Source organism: Magnolia sinica, chromosome 13 (genome assembly GCF_029962835.1).
Source record: "Magnolia sinica isolate HGM2019 chromosome 13, MsV1, whole genome shotgun sequence".
NCBI classification, from domain to species: domain Eukaryota; kingdom Viridiplantae; phylum Streptophyta; class Magnoliopsida; order Magnoliales; family Magnoliaceae; genus Magnolia; species Magnolia sinica.
The window spans coordinates 31,811,415-31,831,934 of NC_080585.1; the positions used below are offsets into that span (position 1 = coordinate 31,811,415).

General features: G+C 38.4%; 1 protein-coding gene across 6 annotated transcripts in view; it reads left to right on the plus strand.

The window, feature by feature from the left end:
* LOC131223468 (protein MICRORCHIDIA 2-like) overlaps positions 1-18,541 on the plus strand; it is a 72,195-nt gene extending 53,654 nt beyond the window's left edge. Inside the window, exons 16-20 of one of the 6 annotated variants that reach the window (XM_058218892.1) lie at positions 6,072-6,403; positions 8,704-8,774; positions 17,046-17,134; positions 17,819-17,861; positions 17,979-18,541. In XM_058218892.1, the coding sequence (XP_058074875.1) occupies positions 6,072-6,403; positions 8,704-8,774; positions 17,046-17,134; positions 17,819-17,861; positions 17,979-18,074 (631 nt within the window). In that variant the 3' untranslated portion in view covers positions 18,075-18,541. Of the gene's footprint in view, positions 1-6,071; positions 6,404-7,148; positions 8,121-8,703; positions 8,776-15,930; positions 16,071-17,045; positions 17,135-17,818; positions 17,862-17,932 lie in introns of those variants that run through there. The other 5 variants (XM_058218893.1, XR_009160469.1, XM_058218894.1 and 2 more) reach the window with 5 other exon arrangements.
* The last annotated feature ends 1,979 nt before the right edge of the window (positions 18,542-20,520 follow it).

Sequence of the window (20,520 nt, forward strand, 5' to 3'; positions counted from 1 at the left end):
GTAATGTAAACACATAAATGTCACGGTTGAGGGTGTGCATCAAGCTAGCATGCAATGGTTCTTGACGACTAATCTGTCGGTAAAGTACGAAAGGCACGTCTGTATTGACTATCCACATGGTAAAATCTACAACAGAAAAGGGACATCCATAGTAAACTAGCTAGCCGGTAAAATGTTCAAAAGTACATCCACGCAGATTAGGCGCTTAGTAAAAATCCACATGCCTTGGATGCCTGCCATCAACCAACAACTAACAACGTTACAGAAAACTATCCTACCATAATTCCAAGTTGAGGATGCACATCCAGCTGGCATACAGAGCCCATATCATCTATATGCCTCGGATGCGCATCATCAATTGCTATCGACCTGAAGCGCTAACAATCCAAATCTCAAACAATTCATTTATTACAATCTTTAGTCCTATCCACACACAACCTTATCTATTAACGATTCGAGGTTGGGTGACACACACCCTCTGGCATGCGATGCCCATAATGGCTAACTAGCTGATAAAATATAGAGAAAAGTATGCCCACACTGGTTGAACACCCGGTAAAATCTACATGCCTCTGGGTAGTCTCAGCCCTACCACTACTAACCCTAATTACAAATAGCCTAATCTATTACAAGCTGATTCATGATGGATCCTTTCGATTAATGACTCGACCGGTACTAAAAGGTTCACCCAAAAAGCGGCTTAAGCTAAGAAAGTCCGATAAAAGACAAACAAGGGTTATTCCCAAAGAGGTCATGAGGGCACAAACATTAAAGGCGGAGTTCGTCAAAACAGAAGTTAGGGCTGCTAATCCAAAGCATCCTTTCCTCTATTTATAGAAATGGCAATCACATCCTTGCAAGTAGTTTTTGAAAGTGGCAAGCTGAAGTCGCCTATTCAACCCACACAAGTGGCAACTAAAGTCCCACAATAACTCGTGGAAACGACAATGCAAGCCACATACATCATTCCTAGAGAGCAGTTATTTAACTACATAAGCAGTTCATGGTACGGCGATCCAATACCTAACCATGTGCCCAAAAAGATAATTCTGCATCTACCCATGATTCTAAGCATGTTATCAATCTAACACATGTAGCGTGAGACCCAACAAGATAGAAATCTATATACACGAGGACTATACACCCATTGCATGGATAAGCACAATTCACGGAATTGCAAACAATTTCCTTAAACAACAATACAATGCACACACTAAGGATAAAAGATACAATATACACATTAAGTAAATGCCGACATGCTAGAGATTACATTCTAGGCAATTATCCATAATAACACTTGTGAACATGGTTCTAGAGCTACATGAAGTTTCTAAACAACAACGTAATACTTATACAAAAGAAATTACCGAGCTAAGATGCCAGGAAAACTTAGGGGTAGATCTTCACCTTGGCGCGGCTAGGGTTTCTAGATTTGAGCGCTCCCTCCCGATTCACTACTGGTTGGCAGCTCCCACCACTGAAAATTGGGAGTTTTTTTTTTTTGCGGGGGGGGGGGGGGGGGACACCAAACCCCAAGGTCACAATCCTGATATCAGAGCTCTAGTTACTTCCAATCAATCCTAATTTAGAAGCTAATTAGGCAATTCTAATTACCTAATTACCTGAGTCGACGGCTCAGCGACTCGGCCCCCAAATTCAGGCACGCTTGGATGATCTAATGCCGCCACGCCGCCCAAAAACTCCAACACGCAGCTAGGCAGCGGCTACGGACTCTGACAACGCTGGAAACCTCGCATGCATGCACGGATTGAGGCACCGGCAGCATGCGTCCAGCCGGCGAAGGGCATGCATGCGCATGTGTGGGGCCACTCTGCCTCTCTCTCTCTCTCTCTCTCTCTCTCTCTCTCTCTCTCTCTGACAGAGCTACCCTAGGGACTGAAAATGGAAGGAAAATGGGCAAAAGGGGCCTTTTATAGCCCAACTAGAGCTTGGGTGATTCGCAAGAGTATTAAAACTTGGGGACTGTTGGTCGGACCGGCTGGGACTGGCAGTTCTGTCGGTCGGACTGACAAAACACGGTTCCGTCAGCAATTTGGGCCTTTTTGCCACTCCGAGGCACCAGGGCCTAACCTTCCTACTCCACTAATCGACCCAGGGCTTTAGGGCTAGGGTTATTAAGGCCTTGAACGCTACAGGAATCAAGAAGCCGATCGAACGGACTAGATGAGTTAATGAACAGATCGAACATTCAATTCGATGATCTAAAGCGACTTCTACCTATTCGAATGTCCTAGGTTAACTGGACAAGGGATCCGAGGATCCGCGTCCCGCAATTGGTCTCGCTACGGTGATGTTTGGGTGTGGAGTCCATCAAGTTTCAAGTTTCCAGGGCCAGGGTTTGCTAACAAACTTCTGGATTATTCGGGTTCGCCGATGTACCGAGTCGGTTCTTGCTAGGAATTTCAAAGATTAGGGTCTGTTCAAAATTCTGAGTTTCTAGGTTGCAGACACGTATGCGCATTCGTGTGTTCGCATAACAAACCAAAAAACAAAAACCAAAAAAATCCTAGTAATGCCTGAGTATTGGAGGGCTGGTGCGTTACATTAGCAATCAAATGAACCTCCCTATTTCAATTGGTACTAGAACAGAACAAAACTGCAAGTCAGTTGAGTGGGACACTTGTTACTGCCATGCCATACATGATGCATCTTGGTTAGATTCAAATGTACTGATCTTTCATTATGAAATTAGTGAAAATGGATTTTATACATAATAAATGTAATAGTATGATGATATACCCTTTAGAACATCTGTAGAACTACCACAGGCAACTAATAAAATGAGAACCGCCTTCTTATCAGCTGACTCATTTCAAATGGGCATGGATGTCCATTGTAAGAGCCATTTAGGTGATCATTGTAACTGAGGATCTGAGGAAACCTAGTAAATAAAGTATTTAAACCTTGCTTACCACGTTCATATTGCGTATTTACTGGAACTCCTTATGTCATGGTGGAGATGTAAACTGAGCTCATTCCTCATTCTTCATTGGAGTAACTGAGTTGAGTGCTCTAGTTGTTTTTAAAGCATGGGAGCCCAATACATTAGTATAAACATGACTACTATATTCTCACAAGCTGCAGCATTTTTTTTTACACACACATAGAAAAGAGCTCATGTAAGATAAGATTAAGATAGCTATTCTTTCATTTGATTGATATAATCAAAATCTTAGGAATACGATCTTTCCATATCCATCAGATACACCAAACAATTGTCACCGGGGTCGTTGTGTATATTTAAGAGATCACAAATCTTTTTCACCAAAACCAAAATGCTGGTGTCACTAAAATAGAACAATAAAACTGCATATGGGCACGAGAACTATTTGTTTCGATCCGTATCTTTCTACCCATAATAGGTATCGGTATTTATCCTGATTTTGTTCTCTTGCTATCAGTTGACAAGGTAGAAGCTATTCTAGCTAATTACTTTTATACATAGTTTTCATCAATACGACATAAATTCAAATGATGTTGTGATTTAAAAAATTGTTCCACTCACAATAAGAAAGGCTTGCTGAACATAGTTTTCATCAATAAGACATAAATTCAAAGAAAGGCTTACTGAACATGCACTGAATACTCAATCAAGCGAGACGTGCTCGAACCCCTCTATGTTGAAACTCTTGTGAGTCTACCACTGACCCTCGAGTAGAGACCCAAGCATAGAGCTGGGTATCGGTCCGGATCGGATCGGATTGGGTCCAACTCGACCCAATCCGAAGTCTTAGTGGCCTGATCCGAGCTCGATCCGATCCGGGACCGAGTCCAGGTCACCTGACTTGGACCGATCCGATACATGGTTGGCCTGACCCGAACTGAGTCCGACTCGATCAGGGAAACCGAGTCGGATCGGGTTCGGTAGGATTAGGATCGTATGAATTTAATCCAACTGTTTCATGTGGTGTGGTCCATTTCAGCCTTTAATATACCCTCTTTTTGTGCTCAAGGCCTAAAATGATATGTCAAAATGGATGAACAGCTTAGATAAAACATATACATCAAGGTGGGCCCCACATGGCTCTGAAAGAACTCTCTATACCGTATCCATGCTTTTACTGGACGCGTGTTTACGTGCACTGCACGAAATTATAGTGATTGCTTTTCACGCAAGTAACTTGTTGTAACGAGTTAGCAAGTTCTGTGGGTCTAATAATGGGGTATGTGTTATATCCAAACCGTCCATCCATTTGGCGAGCTCGTCATAAGGCTTGGTACGAAAAATAAGACAGATCTAACTATCAAGTGGACCACACGAAATGTTTAACGGTGAAAATCATTCTCTGTTGCTATTTGTGGTGTGGTCCAGATGATCTTTGGATATTATTCATTTTTTGGATAATGCTCTACAATGATCTCTAAAAATATATGAACGGTGTAGATATAATAAAAACATCACTGTGGGGCCCATATAACTTTGATCTCCTTTGAACTGTTCGTACAACTCAGAGCTCGAGGAGCGTCAGTTTCATCTTTGCACGCCACTACCTAGCTAGCTAGCATAGCTAGTTAGCTACGGAAGCAGATTGCGTACTATGTAACTCAGAACGCTAAGTGTACTAAGTAAACTCTGTGGGGTCCATCGTGATTTGCATATTTTATCTACTCCGTCCATCCATTTTAACAGATAATTTTATGGTTTCCTCCCAAAAATGAGATATATCCAAATCTCAAGTGGACCTCACCACGGGAAATAGTGTGAATTGAAATTCCACCGTTGAAAATTTCTTAGGGCCCACAGAAGTTTTGGATCAAGCTGATATTTGTTTTTTTTACCTTCATCCATGTCTGCGTAATCTTATGAACAGGTTGGATGACAAATAAAAATCACTGTGGGCCCTAGCAAGGTTTCAACGGTGGAAGTCATTTTTCACATTGTTTCTTATAGTGTGGTCCACTTGAGCTTTGGGAATACTTCTATTTTAGACTTGACCACTAAAATAATCTCGAAAAACGGATGGACGGCGTGGATAACCCAATACATTCATGGTAGGCCCAACCGAGTTTACTCTGTACGATAGAAGCGTAATGAGTAACTCAGTACGCAATCCTATTTCCCTATTTCCTAGGCTACAGCAGTAGTTGGTGTGTGGTACCGACGCTGACGATTGGCTACTCCTTTGTTCGGTGATATGTGGGCCCCACCATGATGTATGTATTTCATCGATGCTGTTCATTCATTTTTATAGATCATTTTAAGGCTTGATACAAAATATTAGAGGGATAAAAATCTCAGGTGGACCACACCACAGGAAAACAATAATGATTGGATATCCTCCATTAAAATCCTCCTAAGGCTCTGGATCGGGTTGAATCTAATCGGATCGGGTCCATTCGGATCGGGTTTCGGATCGGATCGGTACGGATTGATCACGATCCGATCCCGATCCGAAAATCATCCGGATCTGAAATACCTAACTCGATCCGCCCCGATCCAGGCCGTCAGTTCGGTTAGGATCGGGTCTGATCGGGTCGGATCTATTTTGCCCAACTCTACCCAAGCAACATACCATCAATTAATTACCTCTCTCATGGATCTCTTTTCTTGCAAACCCAACTTACCATGTTCTTTGTTTGAGTATTTTCCAGACGAGTTTGGTGCTGGAGCCAACCTCAGAATATCATGTCCATGCATGTCTAGGGCACAATAAAAACCCAATTTGACATTGTAATCTAGACAATATTGTACCTCTTTGTTTTAAATTGGTTGCAAGATTTTCATTTACGTTTTGGCTCCTTTTTTCTTAACTCGAAATATCCAGTACATTTATTTTATTTACTGCCTCAAAATTCCTCTTGAACTAAGAGTTTCTTTAACATATGGATAAATGATTCCTTGAGATATTGAAGTGATACTCTCAAATTTTAACTTTAACTCCTATTGATAATTGGCGATGTTAACTTCCTATACTTATCTTATAGAAATCTAACATCTATCCCTTAAGTCAAAGGGTTAATACCATGAAGTTCGTTATTCAATGTTGTTTCTTTTACCAAGTCCGATGAAATTCTTATTACTAATGTATATCTGATCTTGGACAACACAGGAAAAGCCACTGCCACTTGATAGGACTAGGCTTACAAAGGCCGGGCATGCATAATATGTGGAATGAATTTCCTACTTCTCAACCTTTCAGCGGACTTGAAGCAAATTTGCCGCAGGATTTTGCTTCTGAGCAACCTGTCGTTGGACTCGCAGCTAATTTGCAGAAAGAATTGCCTACAGCTCAACCAATCATTGGACTAGCAGCTGTCAGTGGAATTGAACAGAGTACATCCTACCAAAGCATGTTCTACAAACAGGTGCCAAATCGGCATGATCAAAAGCCAGAAAATATGGTGAATATGCAGGTGCCAATCCAAGCAAATGGACATCAAGGTACCATTACTAGCACTGCTATCATTGATCATCCTGTAAAAGCATAGGCATGGTGACCTTTACAGTAGGAGTGAAGGTGTGGAACTTTTGGACCATGTGCCACATCTTGCAAGTTCAACTGTCCATTCTGTTTTAAATTATTAATATTTAATAGTACACGAAAGCGATAAAATGAACAAAATAATTTGAAAAAAAAAATCAGAAAACTGATGAATATAGCAAGACTAGAAAACTAAAAGAAATAGAAGGAAATTCTTGTGTGCAAAAGAGAAGAAGAAGAAGAAGAAGAAGAAAAGAACATAGCAGAAATTAGAAAACTAAAAGAAATAGAAGGAAACTCTTGTGTGAAATAACAAAAAAAAACAAAAATGATTATATAAATTGCTCCGCTTTCATTACTTATTGTAAGCATTCCTGCCACGAGAAAGACGCACGGAAGAGGTATGCTCAGTGTGTTGAGGATCCATTGAGATTGCTCTGCTTTCATTACTTATTGTAAGCATGTTTCTAATTGTATTTCATTATTGCAAATGATGTAAATAGGTACATGAACAGCGAACAGTTTATTTCAAAGGTAATATGTGTGGGCGCAGAAATTTTAGATAGAACATAGATAATCTATCTTTTTTGTCTTCATTCATGTACTCGTCATTCTTATTAACTGGCCCAAACATTGACAGAAAAACCTAAGGGCCAGTTTGCATACAAAGGATTCAAGTAATTGCAAATCCATTTTTGTTTCCAGCAGGCCAGAGTGACGGAAGGCGGGGGCTTGGGGCACCACGTCATCACTCATCTTTTTGTGGGAAGAAGCTATGCTATCATGATGTTTTGTTAAAAAAAAAAAACTGCATTGCATCATGGAGGCTTCTTTCTGTAAAATGACAAGTGTACTTGAATCCCATTCTCCAAAAGTCCTAATTGTATTTAATGATTTATGGGTAATCTGAGTCCTGAATTGGGAAGTCTTGTGAGAAATTATATAGGAGAATTTCACTGGTGTTTCCTGTCCTTATGGCGAGGTGACATCTAACCCGGTGGAAAGTATTGATGCTTTGAGAGGGATTCCACATCATTTCATCATCATCTTTTTGCTCTTGCAAAAAGGGGATATGAGAAGGTTATGCGGTTGGCTTGTAGGCATCACTTTCTTAGTACTCTTGTTTGCTTTTCTTCAACAAACATCTGAGTCCATTTGCCTCTTACCAACCTGAGAAATTTTCTTCTTCTTCTATGCTATATCTTAAAAAACACATCTCTTTAAAGCACTTCTCTCTCTTCTATGATAGGGCATACATGTTAAGGATTAGAGCCATTATGAGGCTGTGTCATTCATTATGTGTCCTTGGCCCAAAAATCAAGACACTCCACTCATAAAATGGACCACATCAAAACTTTGAATATGGGCTGTTGGCCATTTTATCTTCTGTCCATTTGTATCATACACATTGCCCAACTGATGAGTTGCCTGGCCTGATTCTTTGTCAAGGCATGTTCACCATGGCCTCACCTAATGAATGGTCCTGATCTCCCACATGTACCATGTTGGCATGTGTGCTTCTAGGCTCCTTCCATTTCACTCCCAAGCATGGTCACAATATCCCTGTCCCATCCACGTGCATTGCTCATGCCAGTTACTAGTTATAGCATTATAATTTTCCATATTTTTTAACGTCATTATAGCCATGACAGCCTTTATTTGCAACTGACTGAAAAAGTTATATATATATACACACACACACACACTTTGTTTTTAAAGGAGACAATTTTATTAAGATGGGAAAATTGTTGTATTGTTGTCTTTTATGAAAACCAGTAACTTTCAAGGGATTTGTATCACTCATTAAGCCAGTTTTCAAGTGCCTTATGCCTTTGCTTTATTCTAAGTTATTAAATTGATCGATCCTTCCTTCCCCATATATACTTAGACAACATATCTTACTATCTATTTTTTGACACACGGGGACCTTCAAGAAGAGATCTATAGGAACCGCACCTTGAAAGGAAGCTGCTGTCACACAGCTGTAATGCTATTGAGAAAACTTTTTCGCCAGTTAATATGAGGGGTTTTATGTCTTCACCTTATGGTTCTATTCTAATATTACAAGTTTTTAAATGATCTATCCTCATCTTCCTCATATACTTAGACAATGTGCTTTTGTTTCTATTTCTCTACCCTCATTTAGGAAAGACCTGAACACCTTTTTGTTAATTTGTGACCATTCACAAGTAACTGTGTTCCGGGCCTTCAGGTTGATTTGAATCTTCTAATTCTTGTATTTTGAATTGTTTCCTTTAAGATTCCACCGAATTACCGTATAATCAAGATCCTGTTCAACAGTCAGCTGTGAGAACGGCCACGTCTGGAGAGGTGGGTGAATTACTTTGCTGTTACTCTTTCTTAGATCTCAAGTTCCTGGACTTTTTGGCTTGAGCGAATCTTCTAATGTGTAATGTGTTAGAATATTTATTGCTATATAGAAACCTTGTTTTTATGATTTTGATTCTTGATATTCAGTTACAAGTGTTACTTCATTTCGTATCAGATTTCTACTTGTTTCCATTGTATTAGTGATATATAGTTAACTAAAAGGCTTCGATGATAATTGGTTACCATTCCTTTGTTACTTTTTTCGTGATGCCCCTATGGTTTCGCAGGTTGATGGTCCGCCTTTTTCTTGTATCATTAATGTCAAGCTGGATATTTTGATACATGAATATTTATTTTTGTTTACATATGCATATATGCATGTGTTTCATATAATGCAATATTTTATATTGGATACTTGTAACTCATGTACTCATTTTGTACCTTCAATGAGCTCAATTTAACCATAGAGACTGGATCACACGTAGCTGCAAATCACACTCATCATGGTCTTTGCAATTACTGTCTGTTAACGCTTATGGATGTGGTCTTTGCAATTATTGTCTGTCTCTCCTTCTGGTTCTCTTTCTCCGACTCTCTTGTTTCCTTATTTTCTTCTTCATTTCTTTTCTATACTATGCATGGTATTAGAGCCTATTTTCTTCTGATTCACTCCATCTTCCTCTCTTCTATCTCACAAATACTTACTCTTTCTTTTCTTCTTTGCTGGCCATATGTCTCACGCTGAGCCTAGGGTTTCTTCCTTTTTATGGTGTGTCGGGTCCTTGTAATGGTCCGCATGTGAGAGGGTGAATGCTATCTTTGTGATCATCACTTCTCTTGTGTTTGATTGGAACGATTGGATGTGTAGGCCGATTGTTCTCATCAAGTGCGGTGAATGCATCATGTGTGGCATGCAAGTGGAGCGTTCTTATACCGTGGAAAGTCAGCTCATATTCTCTTTAATTTGTTCTGATGGGGATGAAGAGTGATAAAAAAAAATCTGGATTCACAAAGCCATATGATTTTCTAGGGATCCATATAACCTTTATAAAACTAGGTTGATCAATTTATCCCCACTGGTCGAAATCAATTCATGTGTTTTTAATGGCCAAAGGCAAATTAAAATATCTGACCATGGAGAACCAGGTGGAAATGATAACACGTGCAATGGATCCAAAAAAGTGCTCAAATTCTGATGTGATTGTGGAATAGTATGGAAACATCTGTTAGTTGGAATGTAATGTTTTAGATACTGCAAAGGAGATGTGGGATGCATTACTAAAGATGTCTCTATTTGACAAAAACATCTCTCGTATCTGTTAGTTGTTTGGAGAGATTTTTGCATTCCAATAAGGAGATAAGTTTCTTGGTGAATATTATTCGAAACTTTATGGAATGTGGGAGTAGATGAACGTGTATCCAATGTTGTCATAATCACTATCATATCGTAAATCGTAATTGAGGCTGAATTGTATTGTATCGTGAATTATATCGTAAATCGTAAGGAGATAAGTCTCTTGGTGAATATTATTCGAAACTTAACGTAATGTGGGAGTAGACGAATAGGTATCCAATGTTGTCATAATCATTATTGTATCGTAAATCATAATCGAGGCTGAATTGTATCGTATCGTGAATTATAACGGAAATCGTAAGATTTTTTATGATTTTCTTTAAAATATTATAAAACATAAAAAAAATATAAATAAATCAGAAAAAATTAAAATACATCAATTATTCATTTTCTCATGAATATGAAGTAAAAACAATCTAATCATGACATGAATCATGTGATCAACTATATATCTGTAACTTTTTAAGTGTATTGTGTATAAATGTGTCATTGACTCAGTTGTGTCATGTCATAATTAAGTTCAAAACATCAACCCAAAGAAAATAAAACTTGAATAAATCTATTGCCGGTGGCCCTCGCTCTGTGAATCTTAGTCACCACCATCATCCTCATAATCATTATTCATCAATGATATCAACTTCATCAACATCATCTTCATCTTCAAAATTTGATGTCGAAATAAATTCATTTTCCTCCTATTCAGAAGTGCTTCAATTATGCTCACAATTAATAGCACCACATGTTAGACTCAAAATACGAATGACCAGCTTTTGTAATTTTGGACACTTAGGTCCATAACTCTCCCACCATAAACCTATAAATCATTCATTTTATATAAAGATTAAAGAATTAAATAATAAACTAAATAACCTGAAAATTTAAAATATATATTTTTTATTTAACTACTTAAAGAAGTTAAACAAGTAAAATAATTGAAAAGGTACTTGTTACTTTGTCATTCTTGTTAAATTTGAATTTTTTTTCTTCCAAACAAGCCACAAGCCCTTTTGAACTTATCTATTTGTTTATTAATAATGATCCTTTGCCTTGAATCTAGGATCATTCTTTCAATATAGCCATACAGGCCAGTTTTGTTTTCTCAATCCTCATAGAACTTCTTGTCATAATGAAATCTTGGATTTAAATAGGTCACGGCATGTAAGGGCCTATGTAGCTAAAGATTTCATCGCTCGCTTATGATTTCCCAAATCATTGAATATTGTTTCTTTACTTCTCAAATCTTTGATAATGCTTCTTTTGCCCAATCCATCACTTCGTAAATGTATCTCATCGTTGGCCTCTCATCTGAATCAACTAATCATAGTACCTTAACCAATGGCAGAGTAGTCTTCAAACAAAACTCGATAGATGGCAAAAAATCTACATTGGCTAAAGTCTATATCCTGTACTTGCCTTCCCATTGTAGTCTTAGAAAATTTATTTTTTTTCCCATTCTTTTGAGGTAAACATCAACCTCAAACCAATCCTATTATCATGTATGCTCTTCAATGTCAAGGAACAAGAAGCAAAATGTGTTGTGGCTGGTCTTGTCAACTCACATTTTGTATGCTTTTTCATTAAGTTTAAGACCCAACAATGCTTGTAAATGTAGACTGTTATAGCTCTTGCATTCAGCATGGTATCTGCATGAACTGCATTTTTCCAATGTCTGCATGCATAAGGTCTGTACAATTGGTTGGCACATGGAGACCAAAGTAACTTCCTTTTCTTCCTCATTAACACTTCTCGCTTTTACTTAAGCAGATGCACTATCTGTAACACTTGCAAGACATTCTTCTCACTTACCTCATCAATAATGGACCAAAAAAGCCAACAAATTGTCTTCTTTCTTCAAAATATCAGATGTATTAACAGTTAAAAAAATGTACCATTCCAACTGTTAACCAAAAAGTTGGTAAGAGATTGATCATTCCATCTGTCCACCCATCCGTCATGATCATACATCCTGTTTTGACCAATTCTTTGTAAACTTCAATTGACTTCTTAATGTTGTTAACCTCCAACTTCAAAAATAAAAAATAAAAAAATCTTACTTTATGATATATTGGAAGCTTTCAACCCTGGCCCAAAAGCGGCAATTACTTCCAACATAGGTGTGAAGAATGAGTTCTTCACAAGATTAAATGGTAGCACATTTGCGTAAAAGAAGCGAGCATTAGCAAGTCATGCATTATCTCTATCTCCTTTCTTCCAAGTTCTATTTAGAAGGGCTTGTTGCTTTTCATTTCCCCCACTCTCTCTTGTGACAAAGTCATCTATAGACTTCCTCTTTCTTTTTTCTCTATCACTCTCACCCAATTCATCTACATCATGTATTATTGGAACTCTTCTAACATCATACATTGCTTCTTCTTGTTTTTTTTTTCCACTCGAATTATTGTCCAACAACTTCCTAAATTTCTCCATTACATCATCACCCACTTGGAAATATGCTGTTACATTTTTTTTGTTCGGGCGAGGTGATGTTTAATTCGAAACACATTTCCCCAATAACACTTCCTGCAAAAATTGCATTTGAGATGAGTATTATTGTTTTCATCCACCGTCAAGCAATACTCCCATGCAGGGTTGTTATCATTAGACTTTTGACTTCTTTCCATTTTCAACAACAATCAATACAACCCCACCTATTAAGAGAAAATTATTTAGCCTAAAGTAAACATATAAATCATTAAGATTGAAAGGAATCTTGAAGTTAAAAAAAATTAAAAAAAAAATTAAGGAAAAAAACATAGACATTGAATATTTTGCCCTAAAAAGGGAATAAAAAGGAAAAAAGAAAAGACTATACTAGTATTTTATGTTTATTTATACTTATTTTCATGTAGAATCCCAATGGAAAAAGTGGTGTTCAATTTTGTTAACTGATGAAAAAGATATGTGCAATTCTTTCTCTGGATTTTTTAGCCCAAATTCTCCAATACTCCTCTCAAAAGAGCCAAAAGTGTGTGTGCGCGCGTGCGCGCGCTCACATGCGCACTTTTTTTAGGTGAGAACTCGTGTGCACCTTTGTACACATATCATGGGCACAAAATCCGAACAGTCCACATGATGCAGCACCCCATGAAACCCCTAGGGCCCAAATTTTAGCTTGATCCAAAACTCTAGGGGGCCATTGCAGAGGGAGGGGAAAATCAAGTGAGGAAACTAGTTCCCTTTGCTATGGGCCACCAGAGTTTTCGATCAGGCTAAAGTTGAGCCTTGGGGGTTTCGTGGGGTGCCGCATCACGTGGACCGTTTAGATTTTGTGCCCATGGCAAGTGTGCATAGGTGCGCGCAAGTTCTCACCTAAAAAAGTACAAAATTAATTTGATTATGAAGTGTTTGTGTTTCATTCAGATATTCCTAAGGAGTATATATCCAATTCCTTTAGCTTGTATTTATCTAAAAACAATATTTACATGCACATACGCCACAACAAGACGGTGTTGCAGAATGGAAAAATCGTCATTTGCTTATGACACGTGCCTTGTTGATTGACATAACTGTTCTAAAAAGCTTTTGAAGTGATGCAGTCTTAATAACATGCTTTCTAATAAATTGAATGCCCTCTACTGCCCATAATGGGTCAATTACCAGATGCAATTTTGTTTGCGGATGTTCCATTGTTTTCTTTGCCTCCCAAAATTTTGTGTATATGCCTTGTTCATTAATTGGAGTGGGGCCATGATATATTAGATCATAGAGCAATTAAATGTATTTTTCTTGGGTATTCTAGAACACGAAAGTGGTTATAGTTGTTATAGTTCATTTCGAAGACAATTTGTGTGTGTAGTTGTTACCTTCTTTGAGTCCATTCCATTCTTCTCAAACGATTGTAGATCTCTTGACTTGGAAGCTTCGCCATCAATGCATGTTCTTGATCCTGTTGAAGAAACTATATAATTGCTTCCTTCCATTAGTTCGTCCATTCTTGTTGTGCCTACACTCAAAAGTCTACTCCTGACAAAAATTGAGAAATAGTGTGGCCAACCATGATGTGCCATTCACCATTACTTCCGAACCTATAGATCCAGTGACTACTCTCATATCTCCTTATTCGTCTTATATTCCTATTACTCTTAAAGAAAGGTAGCGTGCGTGTACCAATCACCCTATTTCCAAATATGTTTCTTTTCAGTGTTTGTCTTCCACTTCTATAGATTTGCCCTATCTTTGTCATCTCATTTTATTCCCAAGTCATACCAAAAAGCCTTGTTATGTAAGGGGTGGAAGTAAGCGATGGAAGAAGCAATGGTTGCCCCTTATCATAATAATACCTGGAATCTAATTAGTATCCACACCGATAAATGTATTATTGGTTACCGGCAATGTTGTCAAATGGCATATGCGATCCTGAGCGATTGCTTATGTGATCGCACATTCGCTATAAGCGATTGCATACAAAATTTTATTTTTATTTTTTTATTTTTTATTTTTATTATTATTATTATTTATATATATATATATATATATATATATATATATATATATATATATATATATTGGGGGTGGGCACCACTGTTAGAAATTAAGAAAGCTTTGAAAAAAAAAAATCAACAAAATTAAGATAAACTTTATTTAATTACTAGTAGTAATCCAATTTGTTTTTTAAAAAAAAAATCTATTTCATTGTAATTTGTGTAATTAATAGTTAGTACCTATGCTACATTAGTAAAGTATAATAATCAATAAGTCACACTTAACACTAAGTCATCTTCCAAGCTCTAAATTCTAATTCATTATTAAGTAACAGATAACAACGAGTCAACAACTTATTAAAAATTAAATTTTTTTATTTAGAAATGAAATCTTGAAGACTAATGAGTTACAATTTACAAAATATAAACTACAAGTCATAACTAACAAGTTACAAAATACAAACTTACAACTTACAAGCTTACAAATTACAATTTACATATGTAACAACTTATACCACTATATACATTGATCCCTCTCCCATTGTGGCAATCACCACCACCATCATCATCATCTTCAAAGTTATCTCCTTTTGTTTCTTCATCACCACCATCATCATCATCTTCAAAGTCATCTCCTTCTGTTTCTTCATCATCAGTTTGCACGAGTTACTCATCCACGTCCGATGGTCAATCATCTTGTTCTTGTACATCTTCACTCGCATTCTCATCTTCTTAGCCTTGACTACTAGTAGGCTTTGTGCTATTGCTCACCCCTCTTCTCCACCTTTTTTGAAATGAAGAACCTTCGCTAGGTGTCAATCCAAAAGCAACGTCTTTGACTTGGTCCATTGTCAGGTCCTCGCTTGCAAAGACCAGATCCTTTGTCTCCACAAGCCACTCTCTATTTGTCTCCAAATCAACTAGGCAGATAGGATCATAGAAATTGGGCTTTTCTCGCCTAGCTGGGAATTGTTCCCACAGCTTTTGGTTATACTAGACAGATCAAGTCATTGAGCATATTTAGTGAAAGGGATTCAAGACGTCTGATATCATGGGCCTCCAGCAATCGCTCCGATTCCTGGAGGTTATACTTCATTTTTCATGAGTCTCATTATTTAGTCAAAGGGGCCAAACATTTTGTTTACCCATAAAGAGAAGTGCAACTTAATTTTCTGATGTGTATAGCTAAAGAGTGTGTAGATCTTCTCTATGTATTGGAAATGCCTTCTTTTCTTTTATGTACCCTTTTGAGTTCTTGAATAAAGCTGCTGTCCTCAATCAAAAGTATTAAGTTGTCCTACCTAAAATGATTCAGTACCTGAACTTTCATTGTTTTGAATAACAGGCGCGCGCACGCACACACAAACACACACACACTCGAGTGTTACTAAAGAAGCAGCATTAGAGCTGTACACGAGCAGAGTTGGCTTGGTTACTCGCTTGACTCGACTTGAAATTACTCGACTCGACTTGGCTCGAAATGAGTTCGAGTTGAGCACGAGCTGATTTTTGGTGCTCGAATTGAGTTTGAGCCGAGCACGAGCTTGACCCTGCTCGACTGATTACTACTCGGAATCGACTCGACTCGTACTTGACTCGTAGACAAGGACTGCAGGCCATAACATTTGCTGCTAGTAAGAAAATGGCATTTTCGTTATATTCTTAACATCCAGGGTTAAATCCGCTACTAGCGCACCTTATTAGGTGAGAGAGAGAAGCTCATTTCATGAAGAAACGTTGATAGTGAAAAAACATGTTGTAGCTGATCGGCCGCGTTACCTGCGTACGTTAGAATAGAACCTCACTGTAAACGGAAGAAAAACCAATTCTCGGATTTGCTTTTCTATCTTTTAACTGATTCCTGCCAGAATAGAATCAAGGTGAGCAAGCTAGCAAAACGATGGCGAGAATGCTACCCGGAGTGGAGGTGGCCCGAAAGAGAAGGATCCACCATCACCATCTCGACAACACACGCGAGCCTTCTTTCCTGTGTTCATGTATCGCACCGTCGACAGCGACAGCCATGGACGATACTGCCCTGAAAACTTGGACTCGACTCGGCTCGATATCGGCTCGAACTCGGACGAGCCAAGCACGAGCTGGGCATCCGAGCTCGAAGCCTGAGCCGAGCCGAGTACGAGCTGGGCAATACTCGGCTCGGCTCGATTCGTGTATAGCTGTAAGCAGCATCTACGGAAATTTCAGGTTCCACCTTAGTTGATAAGATATGTGATGAGAACATACAGTTGTTCTTGACGTAACTACAACACATTTTTGCTATCATAAAATTATATTTTGTGATGGTGAGTTTTGGATATGAGTTTTGAGTTTGCTTGAAGGAGGTCTGTGATGATGTATAGTGCATTTAGTGCCTGTTTGGTAGACACCTAAAAATGAATTCATCACATTTTAGTTAATTGTAATTATGTATCAGAGATCACACACACACACACACACACACACACACTTGATAACTTCTGTTGTATCATCTTGCAGGGTGTTACTAAAGAAGCAGCATCTACGGAAATTTCAGGTTCCGCCTTAGTTGATAAGATATGTGATGAGAACATACAGTTGTTCTTGAGGTAACTACAACACATTTTTGCCATCCTAAAATTATATTTTGTGATGGTGAGTTTTGAATATTAGTTTTGAGTTTTGCTTGAAGGAGGTCTGTGATGATGAATAGTGCATTTAGTACCTGTTTGGTAGACATCTAAAAATGAGTTCATCACATTTTAGTTAATTGTAATTATGTATTAGAGATCATGTTTCTTTGTAGGATTAAAAATATCTTGATAGCCAACAATCATGGTCACTCGATGAGATGAACTCATTTTTAGGCATCTACGAAATAGACCCTAAAATTTTCCCAAGAAAGCTTTTTCAGTAATATAAGTTCCTTCAACACAAACATCCTGGCTAACTGAGACAATGCAACACCATATTTTAGACTTCTAAAATGTGGACAAACTAAGCTATCTGTGCCAAATGTTCTTGATTTTTATGAAATGGAACAAGTTATTTTTTACCTTTGGTTGGGAACACTCCAACTTTGGTCCCATGAAACTCGGACATAGACATGTTGGTATCGGATGTGGATATGTGTTGTCAGACATGATGGCTTTTAGAAGGCAGATTCGCCAACAAACCTGCTCTCGACGTGGAAAATGTTGCGTGGTTATAGTTAACATGCGCCAATTAATGATCAGAGATTATCCTTCAAAAAATAATAATAATGATAGGAGATTTGGTTCTGCCATGAACAGGTGTGAAGAGCACAGGCAAAAGGAATCAGAGTTAAAGCAGACGGTGAGTAAAATAATGTATTGTGAAGCTATTCATTGTAGATTTTGACACTAGTCATATGGCCTGAATGACAGAATTGTCTAGTAAAAAAGTGGTGTTTGCATGCCCTAATATGATTAGATTGCAAAACTGGAGAGTGAGCTGGCGGAAGCCAGACGGAAATGTTCTCAACTTGCTTTGAATCTTGAAACCCAAAGAAAACAGAAGATCGTCTAGCAGTGTAACAAGAAAGCCGTGACAGACTGATTAATCCCCTGATTCACACCTGGATTTGGTGACGTTGATTGCCTCCAGATATTCACCCTTGTGTCCAAGGAATGAAGATAAAGTACGTTATCACATCAAGGGATCAGAAATATCAGGTTCCGAGCTTATTGCGGAAATCATTTTGGCCTTTTAGATGCTGACAAATTAGCAATGTACAGTTCTCATCTGACTTTTTAGAGTGGTACCTCTTGGTTTCATCTATTTTTGTATGTGTTTGTAAACCAGAGATGATTCTGCTTGGTCTTACATGGGGGCTTCTTTTATACCTTGTGGTTACTCAACCGGTTAAGAACGCCAGTTCAAAGTTATTTGTTGTATACAAAGTGTGCATGATTGATGGCCAGGAAGATGTTGGATTTATGATGTTCAATTTCGCACCGTGATCAATGTAGGCCATGAGCCATGGTGTAAGGTCACGTGCTTTATCCTGAAATAGAAACAAGTAGGATGTGTTGTTTGAGGCAATATCCCCGTTTATAGTCCTTGGTAATGAGAATCATGCAGAGTGAGACTGATGGACCCATGGGACAATGCAAGATGTGGGTCACTATCAGGTGGGATCCAGCATGAACATGCCTTGACCCAAAGATAACTCCAGTCCATTCATCATCCAAGCTGCACGCATATGAGAAAAATAGATGGTGAGGAAAGAGACAACGATTGGTGGTTGATCGCTCAATCTACATGTGTGGCCCACCCGATGAGTTGATGGAATCGAATTATTGCCAAGGCATGTCCACGGACTGTTGGCAATGTATTGTCTGGAGCTGACAATGCTGGTTGCACCCTCCTTTTATCATGACACGGATCGTGCATGTATTTTGGTAATTGCTTAAGTGGCCAACCAATAAGAGGGCAAGATAATCTTTTGAACTCAGCCACTCATCCTAGTCTTACAAAATTTTTTGGGAGTTGAAATAAAATAAAACTGATCATTTACAACTGGTCGTAGGTAAGTCGACCTACTACTTTTTTACATGCATTTTGCCCTTGAAATTCATGGAAGTTTCAATGACGACCCAAAACCAAAAATTCTGAGAGCAGGAAAATAGTAGATTGTATCGTACAAACGATTTTAGGTGTCTCGGGAAGAAAAATATATACTCCGGTGGAACAGGACATGATCCTAATGCACACAAGCTGCCATTGGATGCATCGCATAGGTGTACCTCAATCCAAACCATCCAAAATGGTGGCCATCATTGTAAATGGATCATAGCCCCAAAGACTGATGGGGTAATCTTTACCTTTGATTAAGGTTTTATCTGCAAAATTTGAACCAGCCGACCATCTCACTTTAACTACCATACATTGGCACCAATCAGACAGGATTTGGATTGATATCAATGCGTGAGATGTTTAGCCTTAAGTGGTTATATGCATGCATGTGGATTTATGAACTCTGCTGGCAGCTAGTAATTCCTTGTGAGTTGATCCGGTTCTGGCCACCTGCATCAATCTACTTCCAAATCAGTTTTTTTAAGGCTCCCTGTAGAATGTGGTGGATGAGCGTGTCTACTGCCCCAAAGAGAATGGATGGTTCGGGTGGAAACGGATTGGTCACAACACAACAATAACCATTCTATTAGATACTTGGCTTTCCTTCTTCTTCCTTTTTTGTTTTTTTTTTTCGAAAGATACGGCATGAGACTTCTCATGCACATGGGCACTGAAGTGTGGTCGATCTAGACCTCCTCAATAGTTTTTTGAGCCGTAGTTCAGTGGTAGACAGCACTCGTTCACATATGTAATTGATTTTTCATGAGATTAGCTATCTTGTTTTAAAACAAAGAAAGAATAGAGCACTGATGAACAGTGCTTTAAAAGCTGGACTAGTGGGTGACCACCATCCTGACCGGTCCAACTAGTTCTGACCCAGGGCATCTACTTGAAATTCTTCTATTAATAAAAAATAAAATAAAATGAACAAAAATAGAACTACTCTCCCACAATGGTAGAGCATGTCTCGGTATTTGAAGTCCTCAGTTACGTTTCCAAGGCATGAAACATTTTATCATGATAACAACTGACCCATCATGGTGTGGATCGGGTTCATGCCCATATCGTTCTGCCCAAGAATGGAAGACAATCAATCAGGTTCATAGCGAAAAGGGCAGGCCGGATTCACTTCATTTTCAGGCAACGGCCTGTGCAAGGTCAACTAACCTAGCCACATTGGCCTGCATAGTTGTATCGAGAATCCTACTTTTATTACTGACATTAAAGTTTTTTTTTTTTTCATTATTATTATTATTTTGTTTGTTGTTGTTGTTGCAAGTGGCATACAATATTCAGCCTATATAGTTTCATATAGAATCCTACTTTCACCACTAACCTTTAGCAAAGCCCTTTTTTTGAAAGGGGTAAGATTCCATTACGGTAGGGTGACAGAGCA